The sequence below is a fragment of the Engystomops pustulosus genome, chromosome 6 (assembly GCF_040894005.1).
Source record: "Engystomops pustulosus chromosome 6, aEngPut4.maternal, whole genome shotgun sequence".
NCBI lineage: Eukaryota > Metazoa > Chordata > Amphibia > Anura > Leptodactylidae > Engystomops > Engystomops pustulosus.
Window position 1 is genome coordinate 19,743,196 of NC_092416.1, and position 19,127 is coordinate 19,762,322.

The following is a 19,127-nucleotide window of genomic DNA, read 5'->3' on the forward strand; positions in this document are numbered from 1 at the left end:
TCTTGAATAACATTTTTCATCTATACCATTTATCCAACAAATATAGATCTTCATATATGCTAGTAACTGTCTGTCATATTTACAATATGCAAATATAAATCCCACGTCATACAGAATGCAAGCTGGCAATAACATCGTAGATATCAACATAAGCTATAGATATGAAATTACATAAAAGGAAACCCAAACAGAACTATAAAACATTACCAATAGTAAATCAAAGGATTGATTTCAAGTAGAAGTTTGCAGGGTGGTTTATCTAAGGGTTTCCAGATTTACTTGACTTCAAATATATTTAGTTTAAACATAAACTTTCATTTAGCTTTTTCCCATTACCAAATCTAATTCTGTAAGTTTACCAGGTTTTATATTTATACTCCACAGAAATGTTCACATCACACCTTATATATGTCTCCCATTGTCCTGACTTATAAATTAACCAAAAGTATATCAAGTGCATAAAACACATAGCAAAAAAAAAATAATTATAAGTCATTCCACTAATCAACCTTTAGAGTAGGTGTCCATCTAACCTCTTATATTGGTAGTCTTACTTGTGCATTATACAATATAGTAACCGTATACTGAGCCATTAATTACTATATGTTTTACGCAACCTTGAAGACACACACATAGATTGAGAACATTAAAATTAAAAAAAAATTCAAACTGAATGCTGCTTTTAATACCCTATGTTCTTCATTTAGATGCTTTACTGGTATAAAGGAGCGTGCAGTTTGTTTGAGAAACTTAAAATTAAGTTGCCAGTGAGACAAATGTATCAGAGAAAAAACCTTAAATAAAAAAAAAATTAAATATTTATGTGAATTCACTATAGTCTGCCCCTTTGGTACTGCATTACTCTCTAAAACCATGCCCCTTTGGTACCACAAAATGGTACCAAACACTGTATAAAAAAAAAAAAATAATACTTGAATCAAGAAAAAAAATGCTCCATTTAAAAAAAAATGGGGGAAAAAAAAATCCAACAAATCCAACATTCCTGAGCATCAGGAACAAAAAATGTGTATTGACACAGTTCACATACTACATTTAACAGAACACAAAACAGACAACATAAAACAATGAGAGCTAATTCAGCTTCTACACATCATAGGGTGGGACACCAGGCAGTTTCCAATCCTTCTTCTGTCAATGATTAAGTAAGGTCATCTATGGGACAAGATAAAGAACAGACATAGCACAAAAAAAAAACAACAATTATATTACACACAGGACCTACACATCACAATGGGATGTTACTTCATTTCTTTAATTGTTTGCAAACAATTAACCCTCATAAATTTTGAGCTCATTACACCACGTGGTTTTATTTGTAAAGACATAAAACTTTATACAAACAATATCTTTCATATCCTACTTTTTAATGACCTGTAAACAAAAATGTCAATATTAATAACTTGTTTCTTCAGCCAACCACCTTGTTGCCTAAAACAAAACACAATGACAGTTATCACACAAACAATACTCAAAACAGATATGTAAAACACGAGATCAAAGCATGGAGCCTGTAGAAACAAAACAAAGTGTTAATTTCTTTGTCCTGGAGTCATGTGACAAAAGAAATCCAGTCTACAAGAGAAAGAAAACATAGTTAGAAACCAAGAAATTCATACCATTATCACAATTCCAAATCTATTCATTCACAATGTATATTGCTATAGCCACACATTAATAAGCCATGCTGCTGCTGTTATACTGTGCCGTGTTTATTAGCAGGGGGAGGGCGATCTGTGACCAGCTCCAGAATAGCCAGAATGGCAGCCCTGCCCATGGATTGTACCCTGGGACATTAGCACCCTCCTTGTGCTCCCTGCCATGAGGGGGAGGCTGTTCTTTCTTATCCCTGTGTATATTAGGAATCTTATTTGCATGTGATGTGTTCTCCTCACATGTCTCTGTATGGCTACTTCCAGGAGGTGTCATGGCCTCCTCACATGTCTCCGTGTGGCTACTTCCAGGAGGTGTCATGGCCTCCTCACATGTCTCCGTGTGGCTACTTCCAGGAGGTGTCATGGCCTCCTCACATGTCTCCGTGTGGCTACTTCCAGGAGGTGTCATGGCCTCCTCACATGTCTCCGTGTGGCTACTTCCAGGAGGTGTCATGGCCTCCTCACATGTCTCCGTGTGGCTACTTCCAGGAGGTGTCATGGCCTCCTCACATGTCTCCGTGTGGCTACTTCCAGGAGGTGTCATGGCCTCCTCACATGTCTCTGTATGGCTACTTCGAGGAGGTGTCATGGCCTCCTCACATGTCTCCGTGTGGCTACTTCCAGGAGGTGTCATGGCCTCCTCACATGTCTCTGTATGGCTACTTCCAGGAGGTGTCATGGCCTCCTCACATGTCTCTGTATGGCTACTTCCAGGAGGTGTCATGGCCTCCTCACATGTCTCCGTGTGGCTACTTCCAGGAGGTGTCATGGCCTCCTCACATGTCTCTGTATGGCTACTTCCAGGAGGTGTCATGGCCTCCTCACATGTCTCTGTGTGGCTACTTCCAGGAGGTGTCATGGCCTCCTCACATGTCTCTGTATGGCTACTTCCAGGAGGTGTCATGGCCTCCTCACATGTCTCTGTATGGCTAGTCCCAGGAGGTGTCATGGCCTCCTCACATGTCTCTGTATGGCTACTTCCAGGAGGTGTCATGGCCTCCTCACATGTCTCTGTATGGCTACTTCCAGGAGGTGTCATGGCCTCCTCACATGTCTCTGTGTGGCTACTTCCAGGAGGTGTCATGGTCTCCTCACATGTCTCCGTGTGGCTACTTCCAGGAGGTGTCATGGCCTCCTCACATGTCTCTGTATGGCTAGTCCCAGGAGGTGTCATGGCCTCCTCACATGTCTCTGTATGGCTAGTCCCAGGAGGTGTCATGGCCTCCTCACATGTCTCTGTGTGGCTACTTCCAGGAGGTGTCATGGCCTCCTCACATGTCTCCGTGTGGCTACTTCCAGGAGGTGTCATGGCCTCCTCACATGTCTCTGTATGGCTACTTCGAGGAGGTGTCATGGCCTCCTCACATGTCTCCGTGTGGCTACTTCCAGGAGGTGTCATGGCCTCCTCACATGTCTCTGTATGGCTACTTCCAGGAGGTGTCATGGCCTCCTCACATGTCTCTGTATGGCTACTTCCAGGAGGTGTCATGGCCTCCTCACATGTCTCCGTGTGGCTACTTCCAGGAGGTGTCATGGCCTCCTCACATGTCTCTGTATGGCTACTTCCAGGAGGTGTCATGGCCTCCTCACATGTCTCTGTGTGGCTACTTCCAGGAGGTGTCATGGCCTCCTCACATGTCTCTGTATGGCTACTTCCAGGAGGTGTCATGGCCTCCTCACATGTCTCTGTATGGCTAGTCCCAGGAGGTGTCATGGCCTCCTCACATGTCTCTGTATGGCTACTTCCAGGAGGTGTCATGGCCTCCTCACATGTCTCTGTATGGCTACTTCCAGGAGGTGTCATGGCCTCCTCACATGTCTCTGTGTGGCTACTTCCAGGAGGTGTCATGGCCTCCTCACATGTCTCCGTGTGGCTACTTCCAGGAGGTGTCATGGCCTCCTCACATGTCTCTGTATGGCTAGTCCCAGGAGGTGTCATGGCCTCCTCACATGTCTCTGTATGGCTAGTCCCAGGAGGTGTCATGGCCTCCTCACATGTCTCTGTATGGCTACTTCCAGGAGGTGTCATGGCCTCCTCACATGTCTCTGTATGGCTACTTCCAGGAGGTGTCATGGCCTCCTCACATGTCTCCGTGTGGCTACCTCCAGGAGGTGTCATGGCCTCCTCACATGTCTCTGTATGGCTACTTCCAGGAGGTGTCATGGCCTCCTCACATGTCTCCGTGTGGCCACTTCCAGGAGGTGTCATGGCCTCCTCACATGTCTCTGTATGGCTACTTCCAGGAGGTGTCATGGCCTCCTCACATGTCTCTGTGTGGCTACTTCCAGGAGGTGTCATGGCCTCCTCACATGTCTCTGTGATCACTTTGTTCTGGTTGGTCTCATGCTCAATGGCATCAATTTCTGTATACAATGAATTATAATGTGTCTCATGGTTTGCATTATTTACATTACAGAAACGTTTAATATGTCCTGGCCTCCCACATCCATAGCAATACCGGACATATCTCGTCCACCTAGCTCTGTACTCTGTAGACAGATATCCTGATGGTTCATCCCTATTGTTAGACTCCTGACACCAGTCCCTGAGTATATTAATAAAGTTCTCTAGGGATGTGGCATTTCTAAGGGCAACCTTTGTGGTGTAATCCACATTACACTGATTTGCCATTGAATAGAGGAAATCAGAGTCATCCTGAGACATAACAGGACAGCTGTAAACACTCCTAAATAAGGTCAGATACTTGCTACAGAAGATAAGGGGGTCATCACCTTGCCTGAACCTATGTTTTCTCAGGGTATTCTCACCCCTTATGTCTCTCCCTCCCATGATACGCTGTAATTCCTTCCTCCTTAAGTCTGCACCACTATCATCATCTCCCATGTGTGTAGATGACAATTGTGCGGCCAGAGGCCCAGGAAGCCATGCTTGGAGCAGAGACCAGGCATCCTTATTACACAAGTTGTATTGCTTCACCACAGCTTCAAATTTATTGGATACAATTATTGGTGATTCATTTATATCCCATTCTCCAATGACCTGACACAGATGTAGTCTATCCTGGATGGTGAGTGTTGGAGACTTATCTGCAGGTATTAGATTGTGTTCATCACTCCAACCCCCGGGTGTGACAATGCAGACATCTGCTGCTTTATGGCAGGTCTGGTTTTGTACTTGGAGGGACCGGATCTGCTCTTCTTGTTCACACAGTTGGGCCATTGTTTCAGACAATTGACCCTTTAGTGATGTAATTAACACGTCCCTCTGATGAATCTCCCTTTCTAAGGAATGTATATGAGTTTCAGTAGAAACAGAACTCAATCTACACTCATCGAGCTGCTTATCCAAATCTTCATTTCTTAAAGTCAGCTCATCCACCTTTGCTTGTAGATTATCCATCTCACTAGTTGTTTTAGCAGAAATGTCAATCACAGAGTCACTGATTCTGTCTATACTTTCCTTACATTGGAGCCTTTGTATGGACCAATTTACTTCCTTTACCTCAGCCAATTCTTTCATCTTAATCAGCATCATAATTTCATTGCCCAACCTTTCTTTCTTCCCTCTCTTACTGAGCAGTTTCCTATCTAACTTCTCATTATGGGCCTTACATTGCATCATCAGCTCCTTATATTGCTCCTCTAGTGAACCATCTGCACATGAATGGTAGCGAGCAGAGGAATACTTTTTCGTTGGAGGCAGGACTGATGATTGAGGAACATCAGCCATCTTCAGGGCACCGATTAGACCCTGCAGTAGGAGGACTGGATCCTCCCAATTAGTGGTACGGTCCAGTCCATGGTGGGAGCATGTACATTCCCCTTACACGCCACAGTCATTGGAATGTAAATGGTTAACACAAGAGATCGAAAATATTTAGGGTGTCAGGGGAGGGTGTCAGCTGTAATATACTCCAGTACAATTTCTCTGCAGTCCCTGGGAGCTGAGGGATGAGAGTAACCTGCCTGTAGTGTGACTTCTTCCAGCAGATGAAGATGACCATGTGGATGTCCTTGGGTCGCCCTCCCATCCACTGATATGGTAGTTTTTATCATGGAGGGCGTGCGCATACAGTGATGATTGCTTGGCCTCTCCGATCTGCCAAAAATATTGACCCTGGCTCCCGAGGGCTACAAAGAAACTTTACTGGTGTATTCAACAATATGGTTGACCCTATTAGGGACCCTATTAGATTCCGCCAGGATTTTGGTGCACACGACCAGATTTGGGTGCTGGGTTACGGCGCTGGGTTACATGCAGCAGAAATCGGGGGCGTGGCCGTCGGAAAACCCGACGGATTCGGAAAAAACACGGTATTTAAAAAAAAAAGTGCCGCTTGACACGCACTTACCTGTACCGAGAAATAGAAGGTGAACTCCGGTGAACTCCAGCGGACCTCAGCGCAGCAGCGACACCTGGTGGATATCGGTACACAGACCTTAGTGAATCCCGTCCGGACCCGAATCAGCGTTGGAGAAACCGCCGCTGGATCGCGACTGGACCGGGTAAGTAAATCTACCCCAAAGTCCACAAATAAAGACAATAAAGCACTCACAGACCGATGTGTAATAGATGAATACTTATAGTATTAAACTGGCCCACCAGATTACCTGAGGATCCTCTGACGGCCACCAGCTCAACCAAGTACTGAACCCAAGAGATGCAGCCATAGACCACCTTATTAGGAGGCAGGTTGGGTTGATAAAGGTTGGTGCCCCAAAATAATTTTATCTTCTGGGCCCAATCCCCATTACGACACTGGAGACATATATAAGACTGACTAACCTGTGGTCCCATTCTATCAAGTCTCCGTTTCTCACCTATAGATGATGAGGAGGGAGGAGGACATCAAAACCCTTATAACAATGATCCCGAGATTATCTGCAGGGCGTACAGGACAATTAAGATGTTTCAGGTTACCTCCCGGGGACCCCAGGCTGGCATTGTATTATTTTACCAGTGAGACAGTTAAAGGTTAGACGAGACTATACACTACACAGAATGGGGGTCATTTACTAAGGGCCCGATTCGCGGTTTCCCGACGTGTTTTTCCCGAATATTTCCGATTTGCGCCGATTTCCCCTGAATTGCCCCGGGATTTTGGCGCACGCGATCGGATTGTGGCGAATCGGCGCCGTCATGCACACGACGGAAATCGGGGGCCGTGGCCGAACGAAAACCCGATGGATTCGGAAAAACCGACGCATTTAAAAAAAAAAACTGTGGCGTAGCTTGCACTTACCTTCACTCAGCCCCAGCCGGTGATCTCCAGCGCGTTCCGATGCTTTTCAGCGCAGCGCCACCTGGTGGACGGCAGAGGAACTACCTTAATAAATCCCGTCCGGGCCCGAATCCAGCACAAAGAACGCGCCGCTGGATCGCGAATGGACCGGGTAAGTAAATCTGCCCCAATGTATTTATGGGAATAATGCTGAATGATACATCTAGTGCAGTTTTTGCATCTCCTATTAGTTGGATTAGTTTGTTCAAGAATGTGAAAAAAACTATCCCCCATTATTTTTGGTGCCCATCTTCATTCTGTGAAACCATTTCTTGCTATTAAGCAAGATTTTTACATTTTGTAGCATTGCCTAATTTTTACCAAAATTTTTGCCCTTGACTGTTAAACTACACCCTCTATATCTCTTTATGTATAACACATCTTTTTCTTGATGTCCAAAATGTCCAAAATGTGTTTTCAATTCTACAAATGTTTACAAATGTAATTTGTGTTCTCACCAAACTTGTTCAAGTGTCTTTATGGTAGATTTTTCACCACTTTCCCCAAATCCAAATCTTCCCTCATCCTCTTCTTCCCCATCTCTTTCCTTTAATGATTCTGGTATGGTAAAAGGTTTCTCTCTAGCTTCCACCAGTAATGAGTAATCAATCTGAGATTTCTAATGTCAGATGGGAGGAGCCAGAATGACCAGCTCCACCCCACTGCCCATCCTCCAGACAAAAGAGAGACTTTTCAGCATTGTTTCAGTACTCAACGTGGATCGTATTTCCATCGGGGATTGCGGCGCTGGGACAAGTATTTAGAAGGCAATTGTGTCGCTCGCAATCGGATTTTGGCGCAATCACACCGGCTTTCATTCAACAGAAATCAGGGGACGGGCAACACTCTCCGTGTTGCAGGAGTTACAGTGCATAACCGTAAGTCACCACGTGCCTTTCGGAACTGACAGCTTCAAGTCGCGCATGCGCAGTAAACCAATGACGTCACCAAGAGTTAGGGTTAAATGCCCATAGTAGCGATCGTTACTGCATTACTAAAATGGAGGAACTTCGAAAAATATATATACCACACATTAAGAGGTAATCAAGTGGATTATTGAATAGACTCCTAGGGTGACAAGAAGACTTTTTGTGTCTGCAACTTCCGGAAGGTACGCGGTGACTTCTGGTTCTGCGCCGTAACTCCTGCAACACGCCGTCTGGGTTGGTCAAAGGGTTGGGGACTGTATTTAAGGTGAGTCGCATTTTTCCAGGAGACTGCCACTGGACCCAGGAAAGGTGAGTTGGTAGACGGGTGCCCCTGCGACCCATATCTTCAGACCTTATAGAAGTTGCATGGTCTTCCTCCATTTGAGGCACAACACTGGTACTGTCCATTCAAGAATGTCAAGATTTAAATTGGATCACCTCCCGGGTCAACTATCTCTGTTTAAGGTATACTCCCAGGATTAGAAATCTGCCCTTCTATGTTAATCCATTCCTTCCTAGTGTTTTACTAGGATAATATTTGAATAAATATTTGTAAAAAAATTATGCACAAACATCAATGTAAATTGTCCAATTCACCTCATACGACAGATCCAAAAACAGTAAAGAAGAAAAAGCTCCTGTTATTCCCAGTGTCTACAGTGTAACCTCCATATATTATGCATCTGATTGAGAACTCATAGAAAAAATGTGTTGATCAGTATGATTATAGTTAATAGCTAAACATATATTTATATATTATTTTTTAAGGGGCACATAGAGTCCAAAATATAAGTGGAAGGGTTCTTCCTATCTAACCTATTTATGACATGTTGTGGGTTAGATGGTGAAGCCCTGTAAATATAACCGGTAATTTTAGATTTGTAGATTTACATTTCCTGTTTCCTAGCGATACGTCATCTCAGAGAATATGTCATGTAATCGTTATGTAAATTAGCTTCCTGGTGCATTGACGCAGTTGACATGTCAGCTCATGCAGCTTCTTCTACACCTTGTTTCTTTAGGAGATATAAATTGTTGTGTAAAGTTAAAAGATACATAAGGCAACAAAGAAAGATGAAAACTGGTGCAACCACAGTCATGGACCAACCCAGGGGCAAATAAACATTTACTTACTTTTTAGGGTTCAATTTAGAATCTGGAATAATGGGGCTCATTTACTAAGGGCTGCGCAGCCGCACTTTCGTCGGGTTTCCCGACTTTTTCCGCTTTGCGCAAAATTCCGCCGGGATTTTGGCACACGCGATCAGATTTCGTAGCAATCGTGACGGCTTTCACGCGTCGAAAATCGGGGGGCTTGGCCGTCGGACAACCCGACGGATTCGGAAAAACTGCGGAATTTAAAAAAAGAAATCTGTCGCAAGATCAGCACTCACATGCACCGGGAAGAAGAAGGTGAACTCCGGCGGACCTCGGCGCAGCAGCGACACCTGCTGGATATCGGGCGCACGATCTTAGTGAATCCCGTCAGAACCCGAATCCACGTCGGACAGCGCACTGCGGGATCGTGACAGGACCGGGTAAGTAAATGAACCCCAATATATAGGTACAGGAAATGAACGGCACTCACTTTTTCTTTCTTTATTGTGGCATAAACAACAATTGCTTACTTACAGGACATGCAAGGGAGGGAGTGAAGGCAGGGTGCCCACAAGAAGGCAACGGCCGCTTCGCGCTATCTCGCACTTCTTACGGCCTCCATATATGATATGGAGACTGGAAGAAACGCGAGATAGCATCAAAGGATTAAAATCCGCCATTGGTGGTAGCACTGATCGTAGATGTTACCGCTGGGTGTTTTTTATTGGATGTCGGCAAAATGAAGGGCACTGGTTGATGCTCAATGAGAGTTTTAAAGGGTTTATTTGCTACATGTCTGTACCACTACCACTAAGGGTCAACCAGGTGTATAAAATGAGTAATGAATTGTTTATGTGTAATTACATTGGACTGTGGGATGTACAGTATTCAGTAAGTATCTGGGCTCTGGTGTCCAAAGAAACATTTGCCACCTCTATGCTGTTACACAGAGCAGCATCTAGTCACAGCGCAGCATCTAGTCACAGCGCAGCATCTAGTTACATCTCCCTCACACCTCCCTTTTATTAATCTGACCATGTGTCAGTCTTCACTGTAGTACTCAAAGTTCTATTCGTGAACCAGAAGGCCCTGCATGAGCAGTGATATGCTTTATACAAAGAGACGATTTCATTCATTTATTAGAACACCTTTTATTTTTCTACATCATCCTGTAGACGTATAGGATGTATCTTCAGTGCTTCACACCTATGGGCTTCTTATTAGGTTTAGGGTCTTTCTTCTTTGGACATTGCTCAGGGAGGATACAAGGACCGGATGTCCCAGAAAGGAAGATGTAGCGACCCCAGCAGAAGCATCCCTCCACACACTGCATTGTACATATCATGTCTTTCATTCCTATAGTCTCACAGTTGGCCGGGCAGGCGGTCCCACATTCATCCCATTCTTGGTTCTCTAGGCATTTTTGCGCTAAAATAAAAAAGGGTTTAAAGTTACTAGATCCATCTAACTAAAATTTCTCCCATCTTAATCTTCTTATTCCAAGTCCCAGATACTGATATTGACCCAGTCATCATCTTCTGACAGTATCAAGGCATCAGTAGCTTCATGGAAACCCACAGAAGGTCATATTGACTCATTACAGGAGTTTTCTGATGATATCGTAATGCCCCTTGAAGTTTTGGGACAGGGGTACCCGAATAATTACCCTGATATAACTTCCATGTCTAACATTATGGCGGCCATCTGTTTGCCAACATTCCCACTTGGTCTGGAAGTATCATGGTCAGAAGCTTCTTTTGGAATATCATCAAAAAGGCCGACACCACAACACAGTATGAACGTGGGAAGTATAAATTATCTTTTGTTGCCCCTGCCTCTGTCCCATTGGGCCTTAGAAAAACTCTTTAAATACACCAGAATATATAACAGAAACATCTCCCTCATTATTCCTTACATACCATTTTGTGAGCAGGAAGACTCAGACTACAGCTAGGAATCACAAATAAAACATAGGACACCCTTAGCACACCCAAAAAAAAGAGGAGGAGCATTTTATGAATCCATGACTGCCAGCTATCATCAACATGTACATAATCATATCTTCAACCTATTAAGCTATAGACAAGCAAGAATATCTCGTGATGTGATTAGTACAGTACAGTAGACCAGCAGGGAAGAGGTCACTTGCCACATCATAGAGGACTGCAGATGAGTAATAGATTTGTTACTTTTGGTGGTTTGTTACTTTTGCAGATCCCCTGTGATACCAGAACGGCAGAAAATTACAAAAAATTACTAGTAAAAGGCACTAAAGGTACTAGATTTGAGGGGTAATTTGGTGGGTCAGTTAGCTTGGTTCTTATTGGTCTCCAGCAGGGCTGGTGCCGGGACTGGGTATACCCGGGTGATTTCCAGGGCTCAGGACTGCTGAGGGCCCACATAAGGCTGTACATCAGGAATCGATGGGGGTGAGGGAGGACTGTATCTAATGATACCATAGTAGTGTGTGGGGGGGGGGCTATATAAAATAAACATGATGGGGTTACTTGGTATGATAAACTAGGGAATATTTTAGGGAACAGGAGACTGTTTTAGTTTTAACAATTTTTAATGCCCCCACGTGGGTTTACTGCAAAGGGGCCTACTGAGGCTCTGCCGCCCAGGGGCCTCCTGAAACCTGGAGCAGACCCTGGTCTCCAGCCTATCCATGTACACCCCTAATTATTAAAGGGAACCTATCATCAGAAGACCCATTTTTAGCATTCCCCCAGTCCCCACAGAGCATAGGTTTTACAGAAAAAAAGATATGTTATATTGAACCTTTCATTAGCATCTAGGCAGTCATCCTCTGGGAGTGGCTGGAAAGGAGCAGTTTCCCCCCACCCTTGGGAAACATGTGACCTTTTCAACTATATGAATAACTCCCCTCACTCGGGATTGGCTGTAGAGGAGCAGGGGGCGTCGCTAAGCCAAGTGATGGGTGTTTTCATATATTTGAAAAGGTCACATGGAGGAGCTGTTTCCCAAGGGTGGGGGGGGGGAACTGCTCCTTTCCAGCCACCCCCAGGGGGCAAGTGCCTAGTCACACAGCAGATGCTAATGAAAGGTAAAATATAACATATCTTTTTTTCTGTAAAACCAATTTTTTATACAAAAACACTTTGGCAGTGTATGTACTATGCTCTGTGGGGACTGGGGGAGTGCTAAAAATGGGTCTCCTGGTGACAGGTTCCCTTTAAGTATTGTGGTAATATTGGTCCTAGACTGTGGGGAACATGTATATTTATTTCTACATTTTTTTATACTTTTAGTTTACAAAAGTGACAACTCTTGCACAATCTAGTCTACTGTAACTGTGCCCTTCTCTACTTTCTGACACTTTTGAAAAAATCCACACTTACAGTCCACAGTAGTTTTGCTCAGCGTGACATACCTGTAAAGGGAGGTACATGGTACACGACGGCAGACAAACAAACTGCCAAAAAACACAAGATAAAGTTAATTTACATACAAAAAATCATAAATCCCTGGCTTTATGATTAAATGTGTCCTACTCACCAAGAATCCCAAACTGTAGGAAGAAGAGAATTCTCCAGACGGTCATGTTTGGGTTATACCTGCAAAATCCATATACAGACAACGAATCAATAACAAATCAAGCCGTCATGAAGTGGATTTCCAATTTAAAGGAACACTCCAGTCAAAGCTAAATCACTGAATAATACATTGTACAGGACCTGGAGGGAGGAGCCGGACTCATTCCCATTGTATTCCTATAACCTGGAGTCCTGCTCCTCCCTTCAGGCCCTGCAATAGGTAGAATTCAATAAATCAAATGAGACTAGCATGTACTCTTAAGTTATAGATAGAAAATAAATTCAGATCCCATATTTTTGGGACATTGGGATCATTTACTAAGGGTCGCAAATCGCACTTTTGTCTGATTTCGCACCTTGGACAGGTATTTAATAGGAGTCTGCACTGGGATTGTCTCGCTTGCGATTGTATTGTGGCGTAGCTGTGCTGGCTTCCATGCGACATAAATCGGGGGTCGTGCCATCAGATGATCCCACTGATTCAGACTGAGCGCAAGATTTAACTTTCAAATTGTGTCGCAAGACATGGACTTACAGGAAGAAGAAGGTGAACTCTGGCGGACCTGAGCTGGGAAGCGACACATGCAGGATATCAACTGCTGCAGAACATCATACTGAACAACTCAACTGCTGCAGAACATCATAATACACACCGCAGCTGCAGAACATCATAATGAGCACCTCAACTGCTGCAGAACATCATAATGAGCACCTCAACTGCAGAACATCATAATGAGCACCTCAACTGCTGCAGAACATCATAATACACACCTCAGCTGCAAAACATCATAATGAGCACCTCAACTGCTGCAGAACATCATAATACACACCTCAGCTGCAGAACATCATAATGAGCACCTCAACTGCTGCAGAACATCATAATACACAACTCAGCTGCAGAACATCATAATGAGCACCTCAACAGCTGCAGAACATCATAATACACACCTCAACAGCTGCAGAACATCATAATGAGCACCTCAACAGCTGCAGAACATCATAATGAGCACCTCACCTGCTGCAGAACATCATAATGAGCACCTCAACAGCTGCAGAACATCATAATACACACCTCAACAGCTGCAGAACATCATAATGAGCACCTCAACTGCTGCAGAACATCATAATGAGCACCTCAACAGCTGCAGAACATCATAATGAACACCTCAACTGCTGCAGGGCATCATAATACACACCTCAACTGCAGAACATCATACTACACACCTCAGCTGCAGAACATCATAATGAACACCTCAACTGCTGCAGGGCATCATAATACACACCTCAACTGCAGAACATCATAATACACAACTCAGTTGCAGAACATCATAATACACAACTCAGCTGCAGAACATCATAATGAACACCTCAACTGCTGCAGAACATCATAATGAACACCTCAACTGCTGCAGAACATCATAATGAACACCTCAACTGCTGCAGAACATCATAATACACACCTCAGCTGTAGAACATCATAATACACAACTCAGCTGCAGAACATCATAATGAACACCTCATGTCACGGCGAGGACGCCGCCGCCTTGTCACGTGACGTGGGGTGCAACTGTACGGGTTAATTTAGCCTACTCAAACTTGCGCTCACCTTTCTCTCAGGACCCAAGTTGAGCATAAATCATACCTCATACAGAACCAGCACCAGACCCGCTGCCACCACTTATTGCATTTATACTGGGACCAATAAGTATCCCACTCTACAACAACTCTTGCTCTCAAGCAGTCACCTTGTCACACCACTAGACATGCACACTCAGCACTCCAGCAGTCACACAGCTAACCACACTTCACAAGGCTATGAGTTCGCAGAGCCTACAGGGACCAAAATTAAAGTGAAAAGCTTTAATTACAAAAAGTTGATCAGTGCATAAAAAGATATTAAAAACAAAAGAATTACAAAATAAAATGACACACAACACGGCCAAACAGTTATAAAATAAAAAGGGAGAAAAATAACAGAAACTTACAACTTAAAGTAAATCCTGATCCCTGGAGGTGGGAGAAATAAGGAACACACTCAGCTTGTCAAGCAGCCCCCAAAATGTGAACACCAATTCCTGGATTTCATATGGTTTTATATCTTTACAGTTTGGTTCAGATTTCAGAACCTCCCATTCATTAGTTAGTCCAGAGGGTCATTCACAATTGGGCAAAGTGTTAATGAGAGGGGAGAGTCCAGGAATATTTAAACAGTTCTTTGTTTCCAAATCCCTAGATGCAGGGGTGGGGGTAGGTGCAGAGGAGAGGTGACCATATGGTTTTTGAGGTCACCAGAGAACATTCTGCAGGTCAGATTTTATCAGGTTGTAAGGATCTCCAGGATGTTGTAAATGAGGCCTGGACGTAAATGAGGCCTGGACGCTTCAATGGATGCCATATATTTCTACAAAGTTTGTAATTGCCCAATAGTTCAACTAATCTTACACATTCAAGAATAATATTTCCTTGACACCTCAACTGCTGCAGAACATCATAATACACACCTCATCTGCTGCAGGGCATCATAAATAATAATAAAAAATAATAATTCCTTTATTTATATAGCGCGCACAGATTACGCCGCACTGCACAGAACTTGCCAAATACATCTGCAGTTGACCCTAATAATTATTCTTACTTTTTTTCTGAACATCCTTTAAGGACCTTGCAGGGAGGAAGAACAGGAAGAAAGAATGGGGGAGTATCACAAAACACCCAGCATTCCCTGTCTATTATTATATTATATTATAAGAAGACAACAACTCCCACCATTTCCCTTTTCTTTTGGTTTGAAAAACACATAATAATTCATGATTTAAAAAAAATTACAAAGTAAATAAAATCAAGAAGGTCCATAAATCAGGAATATTCACCATTCATAGACATGTAACAGAGAGTGTTAGCCCCACCCCCCAGTGGCGTAACTAGGAGTGTGCACATATGCACATATAGAGCATATAAACAAACATACAGTGACATATACAAACACACATCATATATACACACATACAGTATATGCAGACGCCATACACCGTATACACATACAACATATACACATCACAGATGCAGCATATATACATCACATATATGTTATATACATATTATGATGTACAAAGTGCAGCATAATATGGTTATAATGATGCACATCCTCCACTCCTTAGTGTGTCAGGCCGGATGCTGGGGCCCCCTGACACTGTGGGCCCCATAGCGGTTGTCACTTTAGTTATGCCCCTGAGCCCCCCATATAACCCGAGGATCATCTGGGCACAGGCTGTAACCTAGTACTAGACCCAAGAGATACAGAAGAAGACAACCTCGTGTGGAGGCTTGTAGTTTCCATTTCCTAGGGGAAGATATAGGGAAGGTCCGAGGAGTCCTAGTCCGACACGGGATACATGTATATGATGGAGACCTTGCACCTACCTGTTGTTCTAGTTTCTTTCTGTTTGTTAGCCTCCTTTTCTCACCTATTTATGAAGAAGAGGGAGGAGGACATCATAATCCTCATAATGATCCCCAGAGTATCTGCAGGGTGTACAGGACAATCCAAAAGTTTCATGTTTACGCCCTGAGACCCCATCGGTGACTTACCTAAAAAGATATTACATAAAGTGCCGTGAAACATCAAGTAGTGGGCAGATAATTAAAGGGTAAAACAATAACAAGTCTTTCAACGATTTGCCCGAATTGAGTCCCCGTAGACTTCAATTCACATTAGAAGAAGACGATGCACAAAAGTTTTTCTGTTTATAAATCTCTGTTTTCATTTCTAGAACATATAATAGCACATGGCCGTTCTTACAGAACATTTCGGTGAGCAGCTGTATACATTTTTTGTAGCATAAGAACAAAAGTCTATAAGAGATAAAGTCCAAATTTTTAAAATCCAATAACATGGAAATCACAACATGCAGATGGATAAGGTAAGAACTGGAGTGAGTGCGAGACCCCCGAGCAACGCTTCAAGACTCCACTTCCTTCACAAGCAAGTGAAAGAAGAGGAGTCTCAAAACATTTTGAGTATTTAGTCATTGAAGGGAATCTGTCAACTAGTGGCGTAACTAGAGTCCTCTGGGCCCCAGGGCCATATTCCCAACAGCCCCCCCCCCCCCCCCAAATGCCACACATCCGCCACCTACACACTAGGAAATGGGCCGGCGTGGGGTGCACTCCCAGCGTTGAATAAACGCTGCATAGCTCCCTGCCGTGCAAATTGTGGAATTAAAGCGGCGGGCCACACGAGCGCCGGAATATGATAAATATCCCCCAGTATATGTAAAAGTATCACAATACTCAATATGGATACAATACTTTTCATGAATTCCATTTGGGAAATCTTTGCAAACTTTTGATCACTTTTTGTAACACTTTATGGGAACACGGTGACAAAAACACTGCAATTTTACCAAAATGTGTTGGGGATTTTTTTTACAGCACTCGCTAATTAAAAGTTAATATAAATAGGTTGTTCTTTACAAACGCAACAAGTAAGAGGGGTATATGAGCTGCAGCCCCTTCGCAGTGGGATCGGTTTAACCTCTTCATCCCCAATTCCAGACCTCTCTGTAACTAGCAATACAGAACCACAGTAACAATTCTTTACTTATGTAGCGCACACTGATTACACAACATTGCACAAAGCAGTCCCTGTCCCCATGGGACTCACAATCTAAACAACCTACCAGTATGTTTTCAGAGTGTGGGAGGAAACCCGGAGGAAACCCAAACAAACACAGAGAGAACATACAAACTCTTTGCAGATGTTGACCTGGGTGGGACTTGAACCCAGGACCCCAGTGCTGCAAGGCAGAAGTGCCACTCACTCAGCCACCATGCCGCCCTAATCTACACAGGTCCAGGCTGAACAGGCAGTGTTTTATGGTAGGGCTTTTGTAACCTGCACTTAGAAATGCTAATTAGCATTGGTATTACCACTGTAGACACATTGGGGCTGTCGCGATCCAGCAGCGCGTTCTCCGACGAGGATTTGGGTCTTCCTGCGATTCACTAAGGTCGTGCGCCCCATGTCCACCAGGCGTCGCTGCTGCCCTGAGGTCCGCCAGAGTTCACCATCCTATACCTGGTGCATGTAAGTGTGTATCAAGCAACACTTTTTTTAAATAGGGCGATTTTCCAAATCTGTCGGGTTTTACAACGGCCACGCCCCGTTTTCCGTCGCATGCAAGATGGCGCCAATGCGACACAATCCTATCGCGTGCGCAAAAACCCCGTTGCATTTTTCAAAACGGTAAAATTCTGAAAACCCGGCGGAAAAATGCAATTCGGGTCACGCTACTCACTTTTGTTGGACACTTCGCAGTGCTCGGGATTTTCACAGCTGTGACAGGTATTTAACAGAGGCCTGCGCTGGGATTGTGTCGCACTTAATCTGATTTTTGCACAGCTGGGCCCTGGCTTTCATGCGACAGAAAGGAGGGGGTGCTGTCGGGCAATCCGACGGATTCAGACTTAGCTCGGGATTTAACTTTAAAATTGTGTCGCAAGCCCAAGCACTTACATGCACCCGGAAGAAGAAGGTGAACTCCGGGGACCCGGGGAAGCAACACATGCAGGATATCGGGCACAGAGTACATCATACACTGACAATGCAGTTGTAGTGAAGGCAGAGAACGTAGATTTTATTTACAGCGCCACAGCATAGACTCAGCATGTAATGTGTTCCTGATTTGTGGAGCAGGAATCAGGTGCTCAGGATCAAAATACAAGAAGTCCTGTTATTGAACCATTTTACCACTTTTAAAAAATTACAAGGTTTTAAAATTTTGATGCATTGTGCATTGTTTCAGTACGTTGCTGCCTCGCTCCAAAAACTACTTTTATTCCTCTACTTTATCTTTCAGAGATCCAGTCAAGGAGGCGGGAGATGCAGTCAAGCTGCCCCGCCTCCTCGTGCCGGTTGAGCAATGTAAACCTGCCACTCGGTACTCGGTATTGAAGCGTCACTTCAATGCACTTTGAAATTTCAGCGAAATTTCCATCACTTTGGAGCCTGGATAGCTCCTACTTGTGCGGGTGCCATGCACAATACTCATGTGTGGCGCCCTTGTGTAGGTGGCCAGGGATGAATCGTCCGGCACCGGAATGATAGGTGTACCGCACATGCGCAAAAATTTCAAAGTGCGTTTAAGTAACATAATCTCTGGTTATGTCAGTGTGTAACCCCCTGGGGAAGGGTCATGAGATATTTGCTTTTTGTCTATTAAATTTAAATAATTTTTTTCGAAGATTTCCAAAAAAATCTGTATCTTGTCAAAGTTTTTTTGAATAGGTGTGTCATTTCTAATGTCACACAGTCCTGTTGTGCAACACAACGCTTGTAACACCTCCCGGAAACAAAGACACATTATGCTAAATAATATTCCATTATCACCTTCTTATTAGGTGACGCATATTCTGACGTGGCTGAAAAAATAAAACTGCCTAGTGGGTCACTACTTGGCTTTGTAGTTTTGGGAACCTGGGTGTGAACATCTGCATTGTGTATGTATATCCTGGATTTCCATATATACCTTTACTGTTACTCATCTCTGAAAAAAGTGACATGTAAAATTTATGCAAATTAGCTTCCCGGTGCATTGAGGGCGTGGCCACGTCAGCTGACGCAGATGT

At 43.9% G+C, this 19,127-nt stretch overlaps 1 protein-coding gene and 1 pseudogene across 1 annotated transcript; both read right to left on the bottom strand.

Annotated features, from left to right (window-relative positions):
• Positions 1-1,429: 1,429 nt before the first annotated feature.
• LOC140065869 (posterior protein-like) lies at positions 1,430-5,364 on the bottom strand. Its single transcript, XM_072113429.1, has 2 exons — positions 3,984-5,364; positions 1,430-1,449 (listed from the first exon to the last, which is right to left on the bottom strand). Exons 1-2 carry the CDS (start codon positions 5,362-5,364, stop codon positions 1,430-1,432), a joined length of 1,401 nt encoding a protein of 466 aa, XP_071969530.1.
• Positions 5,365-10,135: 4,771 nt separating this feature from the next.
• LOC140065870 (chymotrypsin inhibitor pseudogene) lies at positions 10,136-12,518 on the bottom strand (annotated as a pseudogene).
• Between the last annotated feature and the right edge of the window lie 6,609 nt (positions 12,519-19,127).